Genomic DNA, 17,214 nt, shown 5'->3' with positions numbered 1-17,214 from the left:
GATTTTTCATCGATGGGAAAATTCCTCCGGTCCCGAAAGGTGGAGGGGGGATCTGAGCGGGGTGGCCAAAAATGACGGCCGTAGGTGGCGGTGTTCTCTCGGAAATCACGCCACAGTGTGGCAAAAGCGGTCAAGATCAGACTTTTAGTAATATAGATTAAGGGATTGGACATGCTAGAGGCAGGAAACATTTTCCCGATGTTGGGGGAATCCAGAACCAGGGGCCACAGTTTAAGAATTAGGGGAGACCATTTAGAACGGAGATGAGCATGGCTATCTAGAATACACTTCTTCCCACCCTGCTTCCTGTAAGGACTCCATCCCCTACTCCCAATTCCTCCGTCTATGCCGCATCTGCTCCCAGGATGAGGTGTTCCACATCAGGGCATCAGAAATGTCCTCATTCTTCAGGGAACGGGGGCTCCCCTCCCCTACTATAGATGAGTCTCTCACTAGGGTCTCTTCAATATCCCGTAACACTGCTCTCTCTCCCCATCCCCCCCACTCTAACAAGGGCAGAGTCCTCCTAGTCCTCACGTTCCACCCCACCAGCCGTCACATACAACAAATAGTCCTCCGTCATTTTCGCCACCTCCAACGTGACCCCACCCACTCGCCACATCTTCCCATCTCCCCCCCTGTCTGCTTTCCACAAAGACCGCTCCCTCCGTAACTCCCTGGTCAATTCTTCCCTTCCCTCCCGCATCACCCCCTCCACGGGCACTTTCCCTTGCAACCGCAAGAGTTGCTACACCTTCCCCCCCCTCGACTCCATTCAAGGACCCAAGCAGTCGTTCCAGGGGCAACAGAGGTTCACCTGCATCTCCTCCAACCTCATCTATTGCATCCGCTGCTCTAGATGTCAGCTGATCTACATCGGTGAGACCAAGCGTAGGCTTGGAGATCGTTTCGCCGAACACCTCCGCTCGGTCCGCTTTAACCAACCTGATCTCCCTGTGGCTCAGCACTTCAACTCCCCCTCCCATTCCGAATCCGACCTTTCTGTCCTGGGCCTCCTCCATTGCCAGAGTGAGGACCACCGGAAATTGGAGGAGCAGCACCTCATAAACCGCCTTGGGCAGTTTGCACCCTAGCGGCATGAACATTGACTTCTCCAATTTTTGGTAGTCCTTGCTGTCTCCTCCCATTCTCAGCTTTCCCTCAGCCGTCTGGCTCCTCTTCTTCCTTTCTCCTTTCTTCTCCCCACCCTACATCAGTCTGAAGAAGGGTTTTGGGCCGAAACGTTGCATATTTCCTTCGCTCCAGAGATGCTGCTGCACCCGCTGAGTTTCTCCAGCACTTTTGTCTACCCTCTTTTACTCAATTCACCGACTTATGAAGGCAAACACATCAGATTCCTTCTTTACCACTCTATCAACTTGTGTTGCTACTTTCAGGGAGTTTTAGTTTAGTTTAGTTTAGTTTAAGAGATACAGCGCAGAAACAGGCCCTTCGGCCCACCGAGTCCACACCGACCAGCGATCCCCGCACATTAACACATTACCTTACACACACCAGGGACAATTCTTTTTACATCCATACCAAGCCAATTAACCTACAAGCCTGTCCGTCTTTGTAGTGTGGGAGGAAACCGAAGAAAACCCACGCAGGTTACGGGAAGAACGTACAAGGTCCATACAGACAAGCAGCCGTGGTCAGGATCGAACCCGGGTCTCTGACGCTGTGAGGCAGTAGCTCTACCGCTACGCCAACGTGCCGCCCTATGGACCCCAAGATCCCTCTGTACATCAATGCTATTTAGAGTCTTACTATTTACTGTATACATTCCCCTTACGTTTGACTGCCTAAAGTGTTTATAAAAATAAAATTAGCTACGAATCATAGAAACATAGAAAATAGGTGCAGGAGGTGGCCATTCGGCCCTTCGAGCCTGCACCGCCATTCATTGTGATCATGGCTGATCGTCCCCAATCAATAACCCGTGCCTGCCTTCTCCCCATATCCCTTGATTCCACTGGCCCCTAGAGCTCTATCTAACTCTCTCTTAAATTCATCTAGTGACTTGGTCTCCACTGCACTCTGTGGCAGGGAATTCCACAAATTCACAACTCAAAGATCATAAATAACTTTTTATTAACAGATATTACTAAGGGCCCAGCCCCAGCTCCAGCTCCAGCTCCAGCTCCCAGGATGGATTCCGGCACCTGCCCCCTCAAAAGAAAAGAAAGCTCATCACCACAGGCGACAGTGATCTCTCAGTATCAGGATCCCAATCCAGGTAAGCTCATTTCTAGACACAGGAACTGCAGATGCTGGAATCATGAGCAAAACACAAAGTGTTGGAGGAACCCAGCGGGTCAAGCAGCATCTCAGGAGGGAATGGATAGACCTTTCTTCAGACTAATTGGAGTAGGGGGGAGAAAGCTGAAAGTAGAGGTGGAGGGGAACAAAGCCTGACAAGTGATAGGTGGAAGGTACACAAAATTGCTGGGGAAACTCAGCGGGTGCAGTAGCATCTATGGAGCGAAGGAAATAGGCGACGTTTCGGGCCGAAACCCTTCTTCAGACTGATAGTTGGATACAGGTGTGGGAGGAGACGTTATTGACAAATGGATGAGCAAAGCCAGAGATGATAACTAAATGCTCGTGAATCTGCCTAGCTGTAGATGAGACTTCAGAGAATGTACGTGATCTCAATCAGTTCAGTTTCATTTCAGTTTAGTTTATTGTCATGTGTACCGAGGTACAGTGAAAACGGTTTGTTGTTGCATACTAACCAGTCAGTAGAAAGCATGATTACAATCGAGCCATTTACAGTATATAGATACTGTACCTGATAAAGGAATAACGTTTAGTGCAAGGTAAAGCCAGCAAAGTCCGGTCAAGGATAGTCCGAGGGACATCAAAGAGATAGATAGTAGTTCAGCACTACTCTCTGTTTGTGGTAGGATGATTCAGTTGCCTGATAACAGCTGGGAAGAAACTGTCCCTGAATCTGGTGGTGTGCGTTTCCACACCTCTATAGCTTTTGCCTGATGGGAGAGGGGAGAAGAGGGAGTTGCCAGGGTGCTATTTGTCCTTGATTATGTTGCTGGCCCAATGTGTCTCATTTCATTGTCTCGTACGGGACAATGAAATTCTTACTTGCTGCAGCACAACAGAATATGTGAATATGTAAACATTGTACATAACAGGAAAAATAAAGAAAAAGTTAAATAAATAGCAAATATAGTGCAAATAACAAATAATAATATAGTCTATTGCAGTTCAGAGCTCAGAGCTATATCGTTGTTGTGTTTAATAGCCTGATGGCTGTAGGGAAGAAGCTGGTCCTGAACCTGGACGTTCAAGTTTTTGTGTTTTTCGCTCCTGGACGGGTTTTTCGCTCCTGGACGTTCAAGTTGCCGAACCAGGCCACGATGCAATCAGTCAGCATGCTCTCTACCGTGCACCTGTAGAAGTTTAGGAGAATCCTCTTCGACATGCTGAATCTCCTAATCTTCTCAGGAAGTAAAATGGAGTCAATAGAAGGGAGGTTGGTTTGTGTGATGGTCTTGGCTGCGTCCGCAATTTGCTGCAATTTCTTGCGGTCTTGGATGGAGCTGTTCCCAAAACAAGCTGTGATGCATCCTGATAAAATGTTTTCTATGGTGCATCTGTAGAAGTTGGTGGGAGTTGTAGGGGACATGCCAAACTTCCTAAGCCATCTAAGGAAGTAAAGGCGTTATAAACATAGAAACATAGAAACATAGAAATTAGGTGCAGGAGTAGGCCATTCGGCCCTTCGAGCCTGCACCGCCATTCAATATGATCATGGCTGATCATATACATATAACCATATAACAATTACAACATGGAAACAGGCCATCTCGGCCCTACAAGTCCGTGCCGAACAATTATTTTCCCTTAGTCCCACCTGCCTGCACTCATACCATAACCCTCCATTCCCTTCTCATCCATATGCCTATCCAATTTATTTTTAAATGATACCAACAAACCTGCCTCCACCACTTCCACTGGAAGCTCATTCCACACCGCTACCACTCTCTGAGTAAAGAAGTTCCCCCTCATGTTACCTCTAAACTTCTGTCCCTTAATTCTGAAGTCATGTCCTCTTGTTTGAATCTTCCCTATTCTCAAAGGGAAAAGCTTGTCCACATCAACTCTGTCTATCCCTCTCATCATTTTAAAGACCTCTATCAAGTCCCCCCTTAACCTTCTGCGCTCCAGAGAATAAAGACCTAACTTATTCAACCTTTCTCTGTAACTTAGTTGCTGAAACCCAGGCAACATACTAGTAAATCTCCCCTGTACTCTCTCTATTTTGTTGACATCCTTCCTATAATTAGGCGACCAAAATTGTACACCATACTCCAGAATTGGCCTCACCAATGCCTTGTACAACATTACATCCCAGCTTCTATACTCAATGCTCTGATTTATAAAGGCTAGCATACCAAAAGCTTTCTTTACCACCCTATCTATATGAGATTCCACCTTCAAGGAACTATGCACGGTTATTCCCAGATCCCTCTGTTCAACTGCATTCTTCAATTCCCTACCATTTACCATGTACGTCCTATTTTGATTTGTCCTGCCAAGGTGTAGCACCTCACATTTATCACCAAAAATGGCGGCGCGACTTACCCGTTGCAGCGGCCCCTACAGCCTGTCTGTCTTTTTTTTTTTTTTGTCTAGTTAAATGTAGTGTTTGGTGTTTTTTAATACTGGTTTTAAATGTGTATATGTGGGGGGCGGGGGGGGGGGGGGAGGGGGAAACTGTTTGAAATCTCTTCCCTGTCCGGGAGACCCGACCTTTTCCCTGTCGGGTTTCCGTTGTCGTTGGGGCCTAGCACCGTGGAGCGGCCTCCAGCCTGAACGACCCGGGGGCTCGGGAGACTGCGGAGCTGCGGACTACTCACCATCGTGGGGCTGGCCGGCCTCGGTGCGTGGGGAGCGGTGGTGACTCGCTGCTGCGACTCGACTCCTGGGGCTCAGAGGCTCCAGCAACGCAGCCGCAGGTCCGGTGGACTGGGACATCGGGAGCTCGCGGGTCCGGGGGGAGAGAGAGGCCGCTTCCCGGAGCTCCCGCAACGCGACTTCTCCAGCCCGTGTCGCGGGGTTGGAACAACCTGGAGCGGGGTCATACATCGCCCGGCACGGCTTCATGGCCGTGGGACATTACAGCGCCCGCCGGGGGCTCCAACATCGAGACTTCTAGACCGGGAGCGGGGCCGTAAATCGCCCGGCACGGCTTAAAATGGCCGTGGGACTTATCATCGCCCGCCTGGGGCTTCGACATCGGGAGAGACATGGAGAACAGGGGAGAGAAAATACTTTGCCTTCCATCACAGTGGGTTCACTGTGATGGATGTTTGTGTGAACTAAATTGTGTGTATGTCTAGAAATTGTCTGTTTGTATGGCTGTGGAAACGAAATTTCGTTTGAGCCTCACTGAGGCTCAAATGACAATAAAATTGTATTGTATTGTATTGTATTAAACTCCATCTGCCATCTTTCAGCCCATTCTTCCAAATGGCCTAAATCACTCTGTAGACTTTGGAAATCCTCTTCATTATCCACAACACCCCCTATCTTGGTATCATCTGCATACTTACTAATCCAATTTACCACACCTTCATCCAGATCATTGATGTACATGACAAACAACAAAGGACCCAACACAGATCCCTGAGGCACCCCACTAGTCACCTGCCTCCAACCCGACAAACAGCCATCCACCATTACCCTCTGGCGTCTCCCATTCAGCCACTGTTGAATCCATCTTGCTACTCCTGCATTTATACCCAACAGTTGAACCTTCTTAACCAACCTTCCATGAGGAACCTTGTCAAAGGCCTTACTAAAGTCCATATAGACAACATCCACTGCTTTACCCTCGTCAATTTCCCTAGTAACCGCTTCAAAAAATTCAAGAAGTTTAGTCAAACATGACCTTCCAGGCACAAATCCATGTTGACTGTTCCTAATCAGACCCTGTTTATCCAGATGCTTATATATATTATCTCTAAGTATCTTTTCCATTAATTTGCCCACCACTGAAGTCAAATTAACAGGTCTATAATTGCTAGGTTTACTCTTAAAACCCTTTTTAAACAATGGAACAACATGCGCAGTACGCCAATCCTCGGGGACTATTCCCGTTTCTAATGACATTTGAAATATTTCTGTCATAGCCCCGGCTATTTCTACACTAACTTCCCTCAATGTCCTAGGGAATATCCTGTCGTTGTGCTTTCTTGGTCGTTGCTTCAATATGGGTGGTCCAGGAGAAGTTGTTGGTGATATTGAATCCTATGAATTTAAGGTTTCAACCATCTCTACTTCGGCACCGTCAATGTAAACTGGGGTGTGTGAACCGCTTCACTTCCTGAAGTCGATCACTATCTCCTTTGTCTTGCTGACATTGAGAGAAAGATTGTTGTCTCCACACCAGGACACAAGGTTCTCAATCTCCTTCCTGTACTATTTGATATCCGGCCCACCATGGTGGTGTCGTCTGCGAATTTGTAAATCGTGTTAGATTTGTACGTGGCTACACCGTGGTGGGTGTACAAGAAGTAAAGAAGGGGGCTGAGAACACATCCTTGTGGAGTACCCGTGTTGAAGATTATCGTAGAGGATGATTTGTCCCCTAGCTTCACTGACTGGGGTCTGTTGGTCAGGAAGTTGAGTATCCAGTTGTAGAGATGAGTGCTGACACCAAGTCCCGTGAGTTTGGTGATGAGCTTGGTTGGTATATTGGTGTTAAAGGCAGAGCTGTAGTCTATGAATAGGAGTCTGACATAGGTGTCTCTCTTATCAAGGTGTTCCAGGGATGAGTGTAGGGCCAAGGCGATGGCATTGTCCATAGACCTGTTGTGGCGGTAGGTGAACTGCAGTGGGTCAAGGCCACTGGGTAGATTGGATTTAATGTGTTCCATAATTAGCCTCTCAAAACATTTCATGATGGTGGACATCAAGGCCACTGGACTGAATCCGTCCTTTCTTGCATACTTCATGTTTTGGTTTGTTCCTACATTCCTATTTTAATTTCCAAATGTTCTCCATGTTGCTGCAAAATAGGAGTCCACCAAGGTAAATCTGCAAAATGTTCAATGGTTCAGATAAACCTTGATGTGTGTAAATAGTCCAGACTTGGCAACTCGCGTGACCTGCGTGGGTTTTCTCCGGGTGCTCCGGTTTCCTCCCACACTCCAAAGACGTACAGGTTTGTAGGTTAATTGTCTTCGGTAAAATTGTAAATTTTTCTTAGTGTGTAGGATAGCATTAGTACATTGGGATCACTGATCGGTGTGGACTCGGTGGGCCAAAGGGCCTGTTTCCGTGCTGTATCTCCAAACTAAACTAAACTAAACTTGATGTGTAGGAAAGAACTGCAGATGCTGGTTTAAATCAAAGGTACATTTGTCTACTTTTTTCACGGAAGCTCACGAGGCAAATAGGCCAGTTTGTCGAAGATAGACACAAAATGCTGGAGGGACTCAGCGGGACAGGCAGCATCTCTGGAGAGAAGGAATGGGTGACATTTCGGGATGAGACCCTTCTTCAAACTGATCAGTCTGAAGAACTGTCTCGACCCGAAACGCCACCTATTCCTTCTCTCCAGAGATGCTGCCTGTCCTGCTGTGTCACTCCAGCATTTTGTGTCTATCCTGAACTAAACTTGATGCCTGGTGAAAAAAGGGAAGCACTGTCAATGTCAATGGTGCAGCTTACAGTAAATCCAAATATATAATATTCTACATTCCAAGCACTGAACATTCTGTATTCAATCATTCATTGATCAGTGGCAGGCTTTTAGATCAAGTTTATTTTCACAATTGACCAATGTGTTGCCACTGTATGATTTTTGGGCATCACTGACACTACCACTGCTTATTGCCCACCTCCAGAACGGAACCACCAGCTTTGGCAAATAGTATCAAGACCAGTTTATTTGTGGCTACAATGTGGAGGAAAAATATTTGTTTAACGTCAGTGAGAAATATTAAAAGAATGAACACATAAGCAACAAATGAATAACTTATCACCAGGGTGGTATGTTCATCAGTCAGGACATTGAATATAGAGGGGAGACATGAGGAACTGCAGATGTTGGTTTACAAAAAAAAACACACAAAGTGCTGGAGTAATGCAGCGGGTCAGGTAGCAGCCCTGGAGAAGATAGGTGAGGTTTCGGGTCGGGACCTTCTTCAATCTGAGGAAGGGTCCTGACCTGAAATGTCATCTATCCATGTCCTCCAGAGATGCTGCCTGACTCGCTGAGTTACTCCAACTACTTGTGCTTCTGTTTCATTGAGTATAGAAGTTGGGATGGTATGTTGCAGTTGTATAAGGCATTGATGACAATACTCCACACAAGTATTGCATTTAGTTTTGGTGGCCCTGCTAATGAAAAGATGCTATAGACCCTCGAGAAAAGATTAGAAACAGTGCAGGGTAGATTTATGATGATGTTGCCAGACACGAAGGATTTAGTCTGTGGGAGAAATTGGGGCATGTACCACGAGCACACCGACCATCAATCACGCGTTCACACTAGTTCCATGTTATCCCACTTTCTCATCCACTCCCTACACACTTGGGGCAATTTACAGAGGGCCAATTAACCCACAAACATGCACATCTTTTGGACGTAGGAGGAAACCAGAGCACCCGAAGAAAACCCACGCCATCACAGGGAGAATGTGCAAACTCTTACAGACAGCACCTTATGTCAGGATCGAAGCCAGGTCTTTGGTTGTGAGGCAGCAGCTCTACCTGCTGCACCACTTGGAGAGAAACAATTCTTCTCTGAATTTCTTGCTGTAACATTTCCTGACTTTGTTTCATTCATTTCTGCAAACTGGCATATGCAATGCGACTTGGGAGTGCTGGTGCAGGACTCCCAAAAAGTTAATTTGCAAGTCGAATCGGTAGTACGGAAGGCATTTATGTCATGAGAACTGGAATACAAAAAACAGAAATGTAATGCTGAGGCTCTATAAGGCGCTGGGTCAGGCCGCATTTGGAATATTGTGAACAAATTTAGGCCCCATATCTGAGGAAGGATGTGCTGGCTCTGGAGAGGGTCCAGAACAGGTTTACAAGAATGATTCCAAGAATGAGTGGGTTAGCATATGATGAGCGTTTGACAGCACTGGGTCTATACTCGCTGGAGTTTAGAAGGTTGAGGGGGGACCTCATTGAAACTTACAGAATAAGTTACAGAAAGGCATAGATAAGAGTGGATGTGTAAAGGATGTTTCTACTGTTGGGAGAATCTAGGACCAGAGGTCATAGCTTCAGAATTAAAGGGCACTCTTTTAGAAAGGAGGTGAGGAAAGGGTAGATAATCTATGGAATTCATTGCCGCAGAGGGCTGTGGAGGCCATCAGCGGATATTTTTAAGGCAGAGATAGACAAATTCCTGATTAGAACAGGTGTGAAAGGTTCTGGGGAGAAGGCAGGACAATGCATGGAGGCAATGATCAGCCATGATTGAATGGCGGAGTGGACTCGATGGGCCGTATGGCCTAATTCTACTCCTATAACTTGTGAACATGGAATAACAGATGCTTTGTCCTGGTCATATTGTGTCATTTTATTTGAATAGATGTTACTCACAGCCCAGCAGATCCAATGCCAACTCGTGGAATGGGGACAGGCACTTGCAACTTCCAAAGAAAAGATAGCTCCACTCAACATGCGATTGTCTCTCAACAACTGTACTCCAGCCAGGGTAACTATGTTCTAGGCTCAAGGAACTGCAGATGCAAGAATCTTGAATGAAACACAAAGTGCTGGAGGAACTCAGCTTGTCAGGCTGCATCCGTGGAGGAATCGGACGGGCGACATTTCAAACTGATAGAGATGTGGGGAGAAAGCTGGAAAAGGGAAGTGGGGGCGGGACAAAGCCTGGCAAGTGATAGGTGGATACAGGTGAGGGGGGAGGATTGCCAGATGAGTGGAGTAAGTGACAAAGGCTGGAGGTGAAAAGGAGACAAAAGGGTGTCAGATAGGGAGAGAAAAGAAGTGAAGTGTGAAGATGGAGGGAGTGATATGGGTGGAAGAGGATGGTAAGGAGAAAGAAAAGAGATAAAAGGGAAATGGAGGACTGTCGAATAGGAGCTGAGTGTGGGAAGAAGGGGAAAGGAGCAAAGTGACTAGGGTGTGTGGGGTGGGAGAAATGTGCACATATCAAGATGATGGGAACGGGAAACAGAGGGGCAGAGGGGGTTATTATTTGACATTTGAGTTATTTTGTAATTATTTGTGAATCTACAAGAGTGTGATGGGAGCATGTAAGATTCAATGATCTCAGTGTGTTTCTTTTACCTTACTAAATATTCCTCTGTTCAGCGGGCCAGGCAGCATCTGTCAATGCTGCAAATTTGTCCTAATATCAGGGAAAGTCAACATTTGGGTATATCTTGATTACAATGGGATAACACGAAAGAATCAATTGATGAGGGAAAACAAGTGGCAGCCAAACTGATAACTGATGAAAGCTGATGATTTAATGGAGCACCCGATGGAAGAACAAAAAGTCTTATCACCCAAACATTCTGCTGCTCATTTTGCTACTGAAACGGGCAGAATTACGGCTGGTGTAAGGGTTAGGGCTGCACCAGTGGTGAGAGGACATTGACAAGTATCATGGAGCGGTGTAGGACAAGTGTTGGGAAGTCAACATTCACAGGTTGTGGAGGTTGCCAGGGAGAGGACCTTCATGAAGCAGGAAGTCTGGCAATCACACAGCTGGGACATAGGGCGGTTGTAGGCAGGACCAGGGGCAATCATAGAAACATAGAATAGAGGTGCAGGAGTAGGCCATTCGGCCCTTCGAGCCTGCACCGCCATTCAATATGATCATGGCTGATCATCCAACTCAGTATCCTGTACCTGCCTTCTCTCCATACCCCATGATCCCTATAGCCACAAGGGCCACATCTAACTCCCTCTTAAATATAGTCAATGAACTGGCCTCAACTACCTTCTGCAGCAGAGAGTTCCACAGATTCACCACTCTCTGTGTGAAAAATGTTTTCCTCATCTCGGTCCTAAGAGATTTCCCCCTTATCCTTAAACTGTGACCCCTTGTTCTGGACTTCCCCAACATTGGGAACAATCTTCCTGAATCTAGCCTGTCCAAACTCTTAAGAATTTTGTAAGTTTCTATCAGATCCCCCCTCAATCTTCTAAATTCTAGCTGAGTCTATCCTGTCTTTCTTCATATGAAAGTCCTGCCATCCCTGGAATCAGTCTGGTGAACCTTCTCTGTACTCCCTCTATGGCAAGAATGTCTTTCCTCAGATTAGGAGACCAAAACTGTACGCAATACTCCAGGTGTGGTCACACCAAGATCCTGTACAACTGCAGTAGAACCTCCCTGCTCCTATCGTGGTAGGAGGTGTAGGTCCTCAATTGCTTATTGATATGGTCTGTTAATGGATTTGTGTAAACATTGCGGAAGTTTGATTCAAGGAAAAGAGAAGGGGTGAGTTTTTTTACATGAGCATTCACATGTGCAAACTGACTGATGTGACGTTAATAAGTCTAATTTCTCAGATAACAAATTCTAACTTTCTACTCTTCAGAAAATAACAGACTGACACAGTCAGCTCCTGCTCATTACTCAGTGGCAGACACATGCAGCCTCAAGAGATCAGGCTACCCAACACAGGAGGCTTTCGCACAAGGTCAATGTTACAATCCAGGTACATTCTGGTGCACACACAAGGAACTGCACTTGCTGGAACCCTGTGTAAAACACGTCGTGCTGGAGTAACTCAGTGGGTCAGGCAGCATCTGTGGAGGGTAGGAACAGGCAGCGTTTCGGGTCAGGATATTTCTTCAGTCTGGAGATGGGTCACATCATGAAATGTCAAGTAAAATATTTCATCGGTTTTTTTCATCATTATACTAGCAAGATCATCACAGAATTACCACAGTCAAAATGTGATACAAGGAACTGCTGATGCTGGTTTACAAAAAAACACACAAAGTGCTGGAGTAACTCAGTGGATCACAGATGCACAGAGTCTCTTGCCCAGAGTAGGTGAATCAAGGACCAGAGGAAATAGGTTTAGGTGAAGGGGGAAAGATTTAATAGGGCTCCGAGGGGTAACTTTTTCACACAAAGGGTGGTGGGTGTATGGAACAAGCTGCCAGAGGAGGTAGTTGAGGCTGGGATTATCCCATTGTTTAAGAAATAGTTAGAAAGGTACATGGATAGGACAGATTTGGATGGATATGGACCAAAGTAATGCAGGTAGGACTAGTGTAGCTGGAACATGTTGGCTAATGTGGGCAAGTTGGGTCAGAGTGCCTGTTTCCACACAGTGCACTCTATGACTCTATGGTAGACAAAATTGCTGGAGAAATTCAGCGGGTACGGCAGCATCTACGGAGCGAAGGAAATAGACAACGTTTCACGTTGCCTATCTCCTTCGCTCCATAGATGCTGCCGCACCCGCTGAGTTTCTCCAGCAATTTTGTCTCCCTTCTATTCTCCAGCATCTGCAGTTCCTTCTTGAACACTATGACTCTATGGGTCAGGCAGCATCTCTGGAGAACATGGATCGGTGACGTTTCAGATCAAGACCCTTCTTCGGACTGGTGGGGGGTGAGAGGGTAAACGAGAAGAAAGCTGAAAGAGAGGAAGGGCAAGACAAAGCCTGGCGAGTGATAGGTGGATACAGGTGAGGGGGGGGGGGTTGATAGGCAGAGGGTAGGACAAAGATGAGAGATGAAAAGAGAAAATGTAAGATAAGGATAGAAGAAGTGCAAATTGTGATGCCTGGGGAAGGAATAGAGTTGGAAAGGGGAGGTTGGGGAGAAATGTGTGTGTGTCTGGGTGAGGCAGAGGAGGGGGAGGGAGAAAAAAAGGGATTGTTGGTCGGTTAGTTACCTGAAGTTGGAGAATTCAATATTCATATCATTAGGTTGTAATATAAGGCGCTGTTCCTCCAGTTTGTGTGTGGACTCTCTCTGGCTATGGAGGAATAAATGCTGTCCCTAGTGGAAGGTCTTATCACCCAAATGCTCATTTGCTACCGAACCAGCTGGCCAGAAGTCAGGGGACATTGGCTAGTATAGTGGAGAGGCGCAGGAGAGGTATTGGGAAGTCTGTATGAGGAGAGAGTGGAGGTTGACAGGGAAAGGACATTGAAGGAATCAGATGGTCAGGGAGTTGAAGTCAGGCAAACAAACAGCTGGTACATGGAGCAATTGAAGTCAGGACCAGGGGCAATAATGGAAGGAGTGGTCTTGATTGCTTATCAATATGTTCTGTTAAAGGATCAATGCAAAAAAATGAGGAGGTTTGATTCCAGGAAAAGAGTAGGGGTGAATTGTTTTACATAAGTATTCACATGTGCAAACTGAGTGAGGTGCAGGTATTTAGTCTCATTCTACCTTTCTACTCTTCAGAAAACAATAACGGACTGACCCAGCTATCTGCCGCTCATCAATCAGTGGCGGACACATGCTGCCTCAAGAGATCAGGCTGCCCAACACAGGAGGCGTTCCCTCAAGGTCAATGTTACAATCCAGGTACATTATGGTGCACACACAAGGAACTGCAGATGCTGGAATGGTGAAAGGTCACCTACAATATTTTATAGTTTATTTAATTACATTATTGACACAGGCACGCAGAACTACCACAGTCTATAGGAGCTACAAGGAACTGCAGATACTGGTCATGGGATGAAAGTGCAAACTCCACACAGACAGCACCCGAGGTCAGGATCGAACCGGAGTCTCTGGCACTGTGAGGCAGCTGCACCTTTGTGCCACTTTGCTGGGAAGCATATAACAGCTACTGCCTGCTGTACATCAATCTAGTTTACAGCTTGTTCAGTCACCGCATAGTCACAAAAAACAGCAATGGCTCTATCTGATTTAGACGTTTGCTTTCTAATGCGGCTTTTTCACGGGGCGACTTGACGCAAGATTTAACCAGAGTGAAGTGGTCGTGGTCTAGCACGATATCGCACGATATAACGGGGGGTAGATAAAGAGTTCCCACGGTACTCGGCATTTCTGTTATTTGTGCGAGTGACTTGTCCGTCTCTCGAGCTTTCCCGTTAAATCTTGAATGAACATTGTGAAGTGTTGTTAAATCATCACGTGGCACAAATGATGTCACTTTTTTTTCACACACAATAAATATCCTCCCTTGGTTGAATTGGCTCATTTGGAGACATGTTTTACTGTGTATGTGGGAGACACAGATGGACTGAGCACAGTACCTCGGTCTTACTGTGTGTGGGAGAGGGGGAGAAAGAGACGTACACTCACAGAGGCAGAGTCTCTCAGCCTGTGTAAGAGGGAGGGAGGGAGAGAGAGAGAGAGGCACACACAAGGTGGATGTGATATCTCACCTGCCTGTTTCAGTGACAGACACCCGCCGCCAGTAAATGAAGACACCCCCATCTGTCTCCCCCTCCTCTCCCTCGACTCCCCCACCTTTCCCTCCCAACTCCAGTCCCGTCCCGACCCCCTGGGAAACTGAATAGAGCAACAATCAACTGCTGCCTGTGCGCTGATATGACAATAAAGGCTACTTTACTTTACATTACTTTACTGAGTTAAAGAGTTCCCACGGTAGACTGTAAAACTGGGACCCTGGTTCTGGACTCCCCCAACATCGGGAACATTCTTCCTGCATCTAGCCTGTCCAATCCCGTAGATACTGATTAGACCGGTATCTATTTATTTACTTTATTAATGATTTCAATTAAATATTGGGAACATCAGGCCGCAAACGTTATTTCTTGAGTGTTAGTGCTGGACTTTGACTCGACCTTCCTAGTTAGCCGGCGCCTGAGACTGAGCCAAGCAATGTCCAGACCTGACTTCAACACAAAGTGATGGAGGAACTCAAAGGGTCAGGCTCGTCCAACGCTCTGTGTTTTGCTCATGATTCCTGCGTCTGCAGTTCCTCGTGTCTACAGACCAGAGTTGCCACTTGACTCCGAGATGACCATCACAGAGCATACGGAAGATAGACACGAAATGCTGGAGTAACACAGCGGGACGGGCAGCATCTCTGGAGAGAAGGAATGTGTGACGTTTCGGTTCGAGACCCTTCTTCAGAGTCTCGTCCCGAAACGTCACCCATTCCGAGGGTCTCGAATGAGGTAGGTAGTAGTTCAGGAATGCTCTGTGGTTGGTGTTAGGATGGTTCAGTCACATAAGTGCTCAAATGTAGGCACCGTTTTCGCAGTGGAAGCTCCGAGACTGTGCAGCGGGCGATTGTCGTGTTGGCTGGGACTCCTGTTATCCATGCAGGGGATTGACCTCAGTCTGAAGAAGGCTCTCGACCCGAAACGCCACCCGTTCCTTCTCTCCAGAGTTGCTGCCTGTCCGGCTGAGTTGCTCCAAGCAACTGGTGTCTATCTTCAAAGGACTGACCACCGGGCTGGATGTCGGGGCTGGCGTGTTGCGTTTCACAGACCGAACTGTCCAATTAATGGTAACAGATGGGCACTGAGGGAAGTCCCCCCCCCCCCCCTCTCTGTTTATCTGCCCTTTCTTTAACTTTTGTGCCTCTATGCAAGTATCTCTCTCTCCCGAAAAGGGCCGAAACGTTGCCTATTTCCTTCGTTCCATAGATGCTGCTGCACCCGCTGAGTTTCTCCAGCATTTGTGTGTGTGGGTGGAAGTAGGGAGGAGGGGGGGGTGGGAGAGAGAGATAAGGCAGCCTGAAGAAAGTGTCGCCTGTCCATTTCCCTCCGTAGTTGCTGCCTGGCCCGCGGAGTTCCTACAGTCTTAGAAACTGCTTTAGACAAAAAGAGACACAAACTGCTGGAGTAAAAAAGCTCAGCAAGTGAGGTACCTGAACACTCAAAAATGAAAAAGAATGAAAATGTGATTATTTCACCTCCCTTCAACTATTTTGTGTTTCAGCATGAGAGGGATTATAACATTAGAGACATTCATCTTGTAGTGATGTGTTAATGAAGAATTGCAGACATCAATGTGATAGTAAAAAATATATTTATTTAACAATGAGGTAAACAAGCACTGACAATCAAACTGCTCAGTTACTCACCGTTCGCAGGAGTTCCCACGGTACCCGCAAGAGTTATTACGGATATCGCACGGACATCGCACTGGCCACTATGTTCATACAATGTTGCAATGCTCAACCACAAGTGTACAAGTCACTCTTGGAGAAATTCAAACTTTCTTGAATTTTCTCCCGAGTGACCAAGTTACACGATTACCTGCCGTTAGCGCTACGGTGGTCCATGAATGCCGTACCGTTATTGGACGAGGTTCCCACGATGTTAAACTCTGGTTAACTCTTGCGTCAAGTCGCCCCGTGAAAAAGCCGCTTAAGACCCTTATCGCATCCTTAATCCTAGTCCAGAAACTGCAGTTTAACAGAGGGAGAAGCTGAAGTCAGCGAAAGAGAGGATGCAGAAGAGATTCGCTGGGATGTTGAGTGGATTGGAGGGCTGTGGTTATAAGGAGGGATTGGAGGGGCTGGGGTTATTCTCACTATAATGCAGGAGGCTGAGGGGTGGCCTGACAGAGATTTATAATCTGAGGAGATGGAGTAGAAATGCAGACTCGTTTTCTCAGGCCAGGGATTCTATGACTAGAAGGTGAGAGGGGTACATGCTTCACGTGGAGCCTGGTGATCTGGAGCAAGTTGCCGGAGGAGCTGGTGGCAGCATTTGGATAGGTACTTGGATAGGAAGGTCGTAGAGACACAGGCAAATGGGATTAGCATAGACAGACATCAGGGTTGGCCTGATCAGCTGGGCAGAGACGGCCCATTCCTGTACCGTACAATTCTAATATTTATCCACATTATACTCTGCCCGCTGTATAGTTACCAATCACTCATTTCGTCAACCTCAACTTGAAGCCTTGTCCACCTTACAGCTCACAATTCCACCAGGTTTCATATAGACGGTAAACCTGTAAATATAACATTCAGTACCCTCATCCATTTATTGATCTATATTTTGGCCCAAGTTTAGCCCAAGCTCTGATGTGTGTGGTACCCGCATGTCATAGAGTCATAGAGTGATACAGTGTGTGGAAACAGGCCCTTCGGCACCACTCGCCCACACCAGCCAACAATGCCCCAGCTACACAAGTCCCACCTGCTTGCCATTGGTCCGTATTCCTCCAAACCTGTCCTATCCATGTACCTGTCTAACTGTCTCTTAAACGATGGGATAGTCCCAGCCTCAACTGTCTTATCTGGCAACTTGTTCCATACAC

At 46.8% G+C, this 17,214-nt stretch overlaps 1 protein-coding gene across 1 annotated transcript in view; it reads left to right on the top strand.

Annotated features, from left to right (window-relative positions):
• spag17 (sperm associated antigen 17) overlaps positions 1-17,214 on the top strand; it is a 224,565-nt gene that overhangs the window by 180,685 nt on the left and 26,666 nt on the right. The window contains exons 50-53 of the mRNA XM_033033446.1: positions 2,102-2,239; positions 9,581-9,706; positions 11,565-11,684; positions 13,399-13,521. Of these exons, the coding sequence (XP_032889337.1) occupies positions 2,102-2,239; positions 9,581-9,706; positions 11,565-11,684; positions 13,399-13,521 (507 nt within the window). The remainder of the gene's footprint in view (positions 1-2,101; positions 2,240-9,580; positions 9,707-11,564; positions 11,685-13,398; positions 13,522-17,214) is intronic.

The sequence above is a fragment of the Amblyraja radiata genome, chromosome 14, assembly GCF_010909765.2.
Source record: "Amblyraja radiata isolate CabotCenter1 chromosome 14, sAmbRad1.1.pri, whole genome shotgun sequence".
Taxonomy (NCBI): Eukaryota; Metazoa; Chordata; class Chondrichthyes; order Rajiformes; family Rajidae; genus Amblyraja; species Amblyraja radiata.
This window is presented reverse-complemented; position numbering and strand designations above follow the sequence as displayed.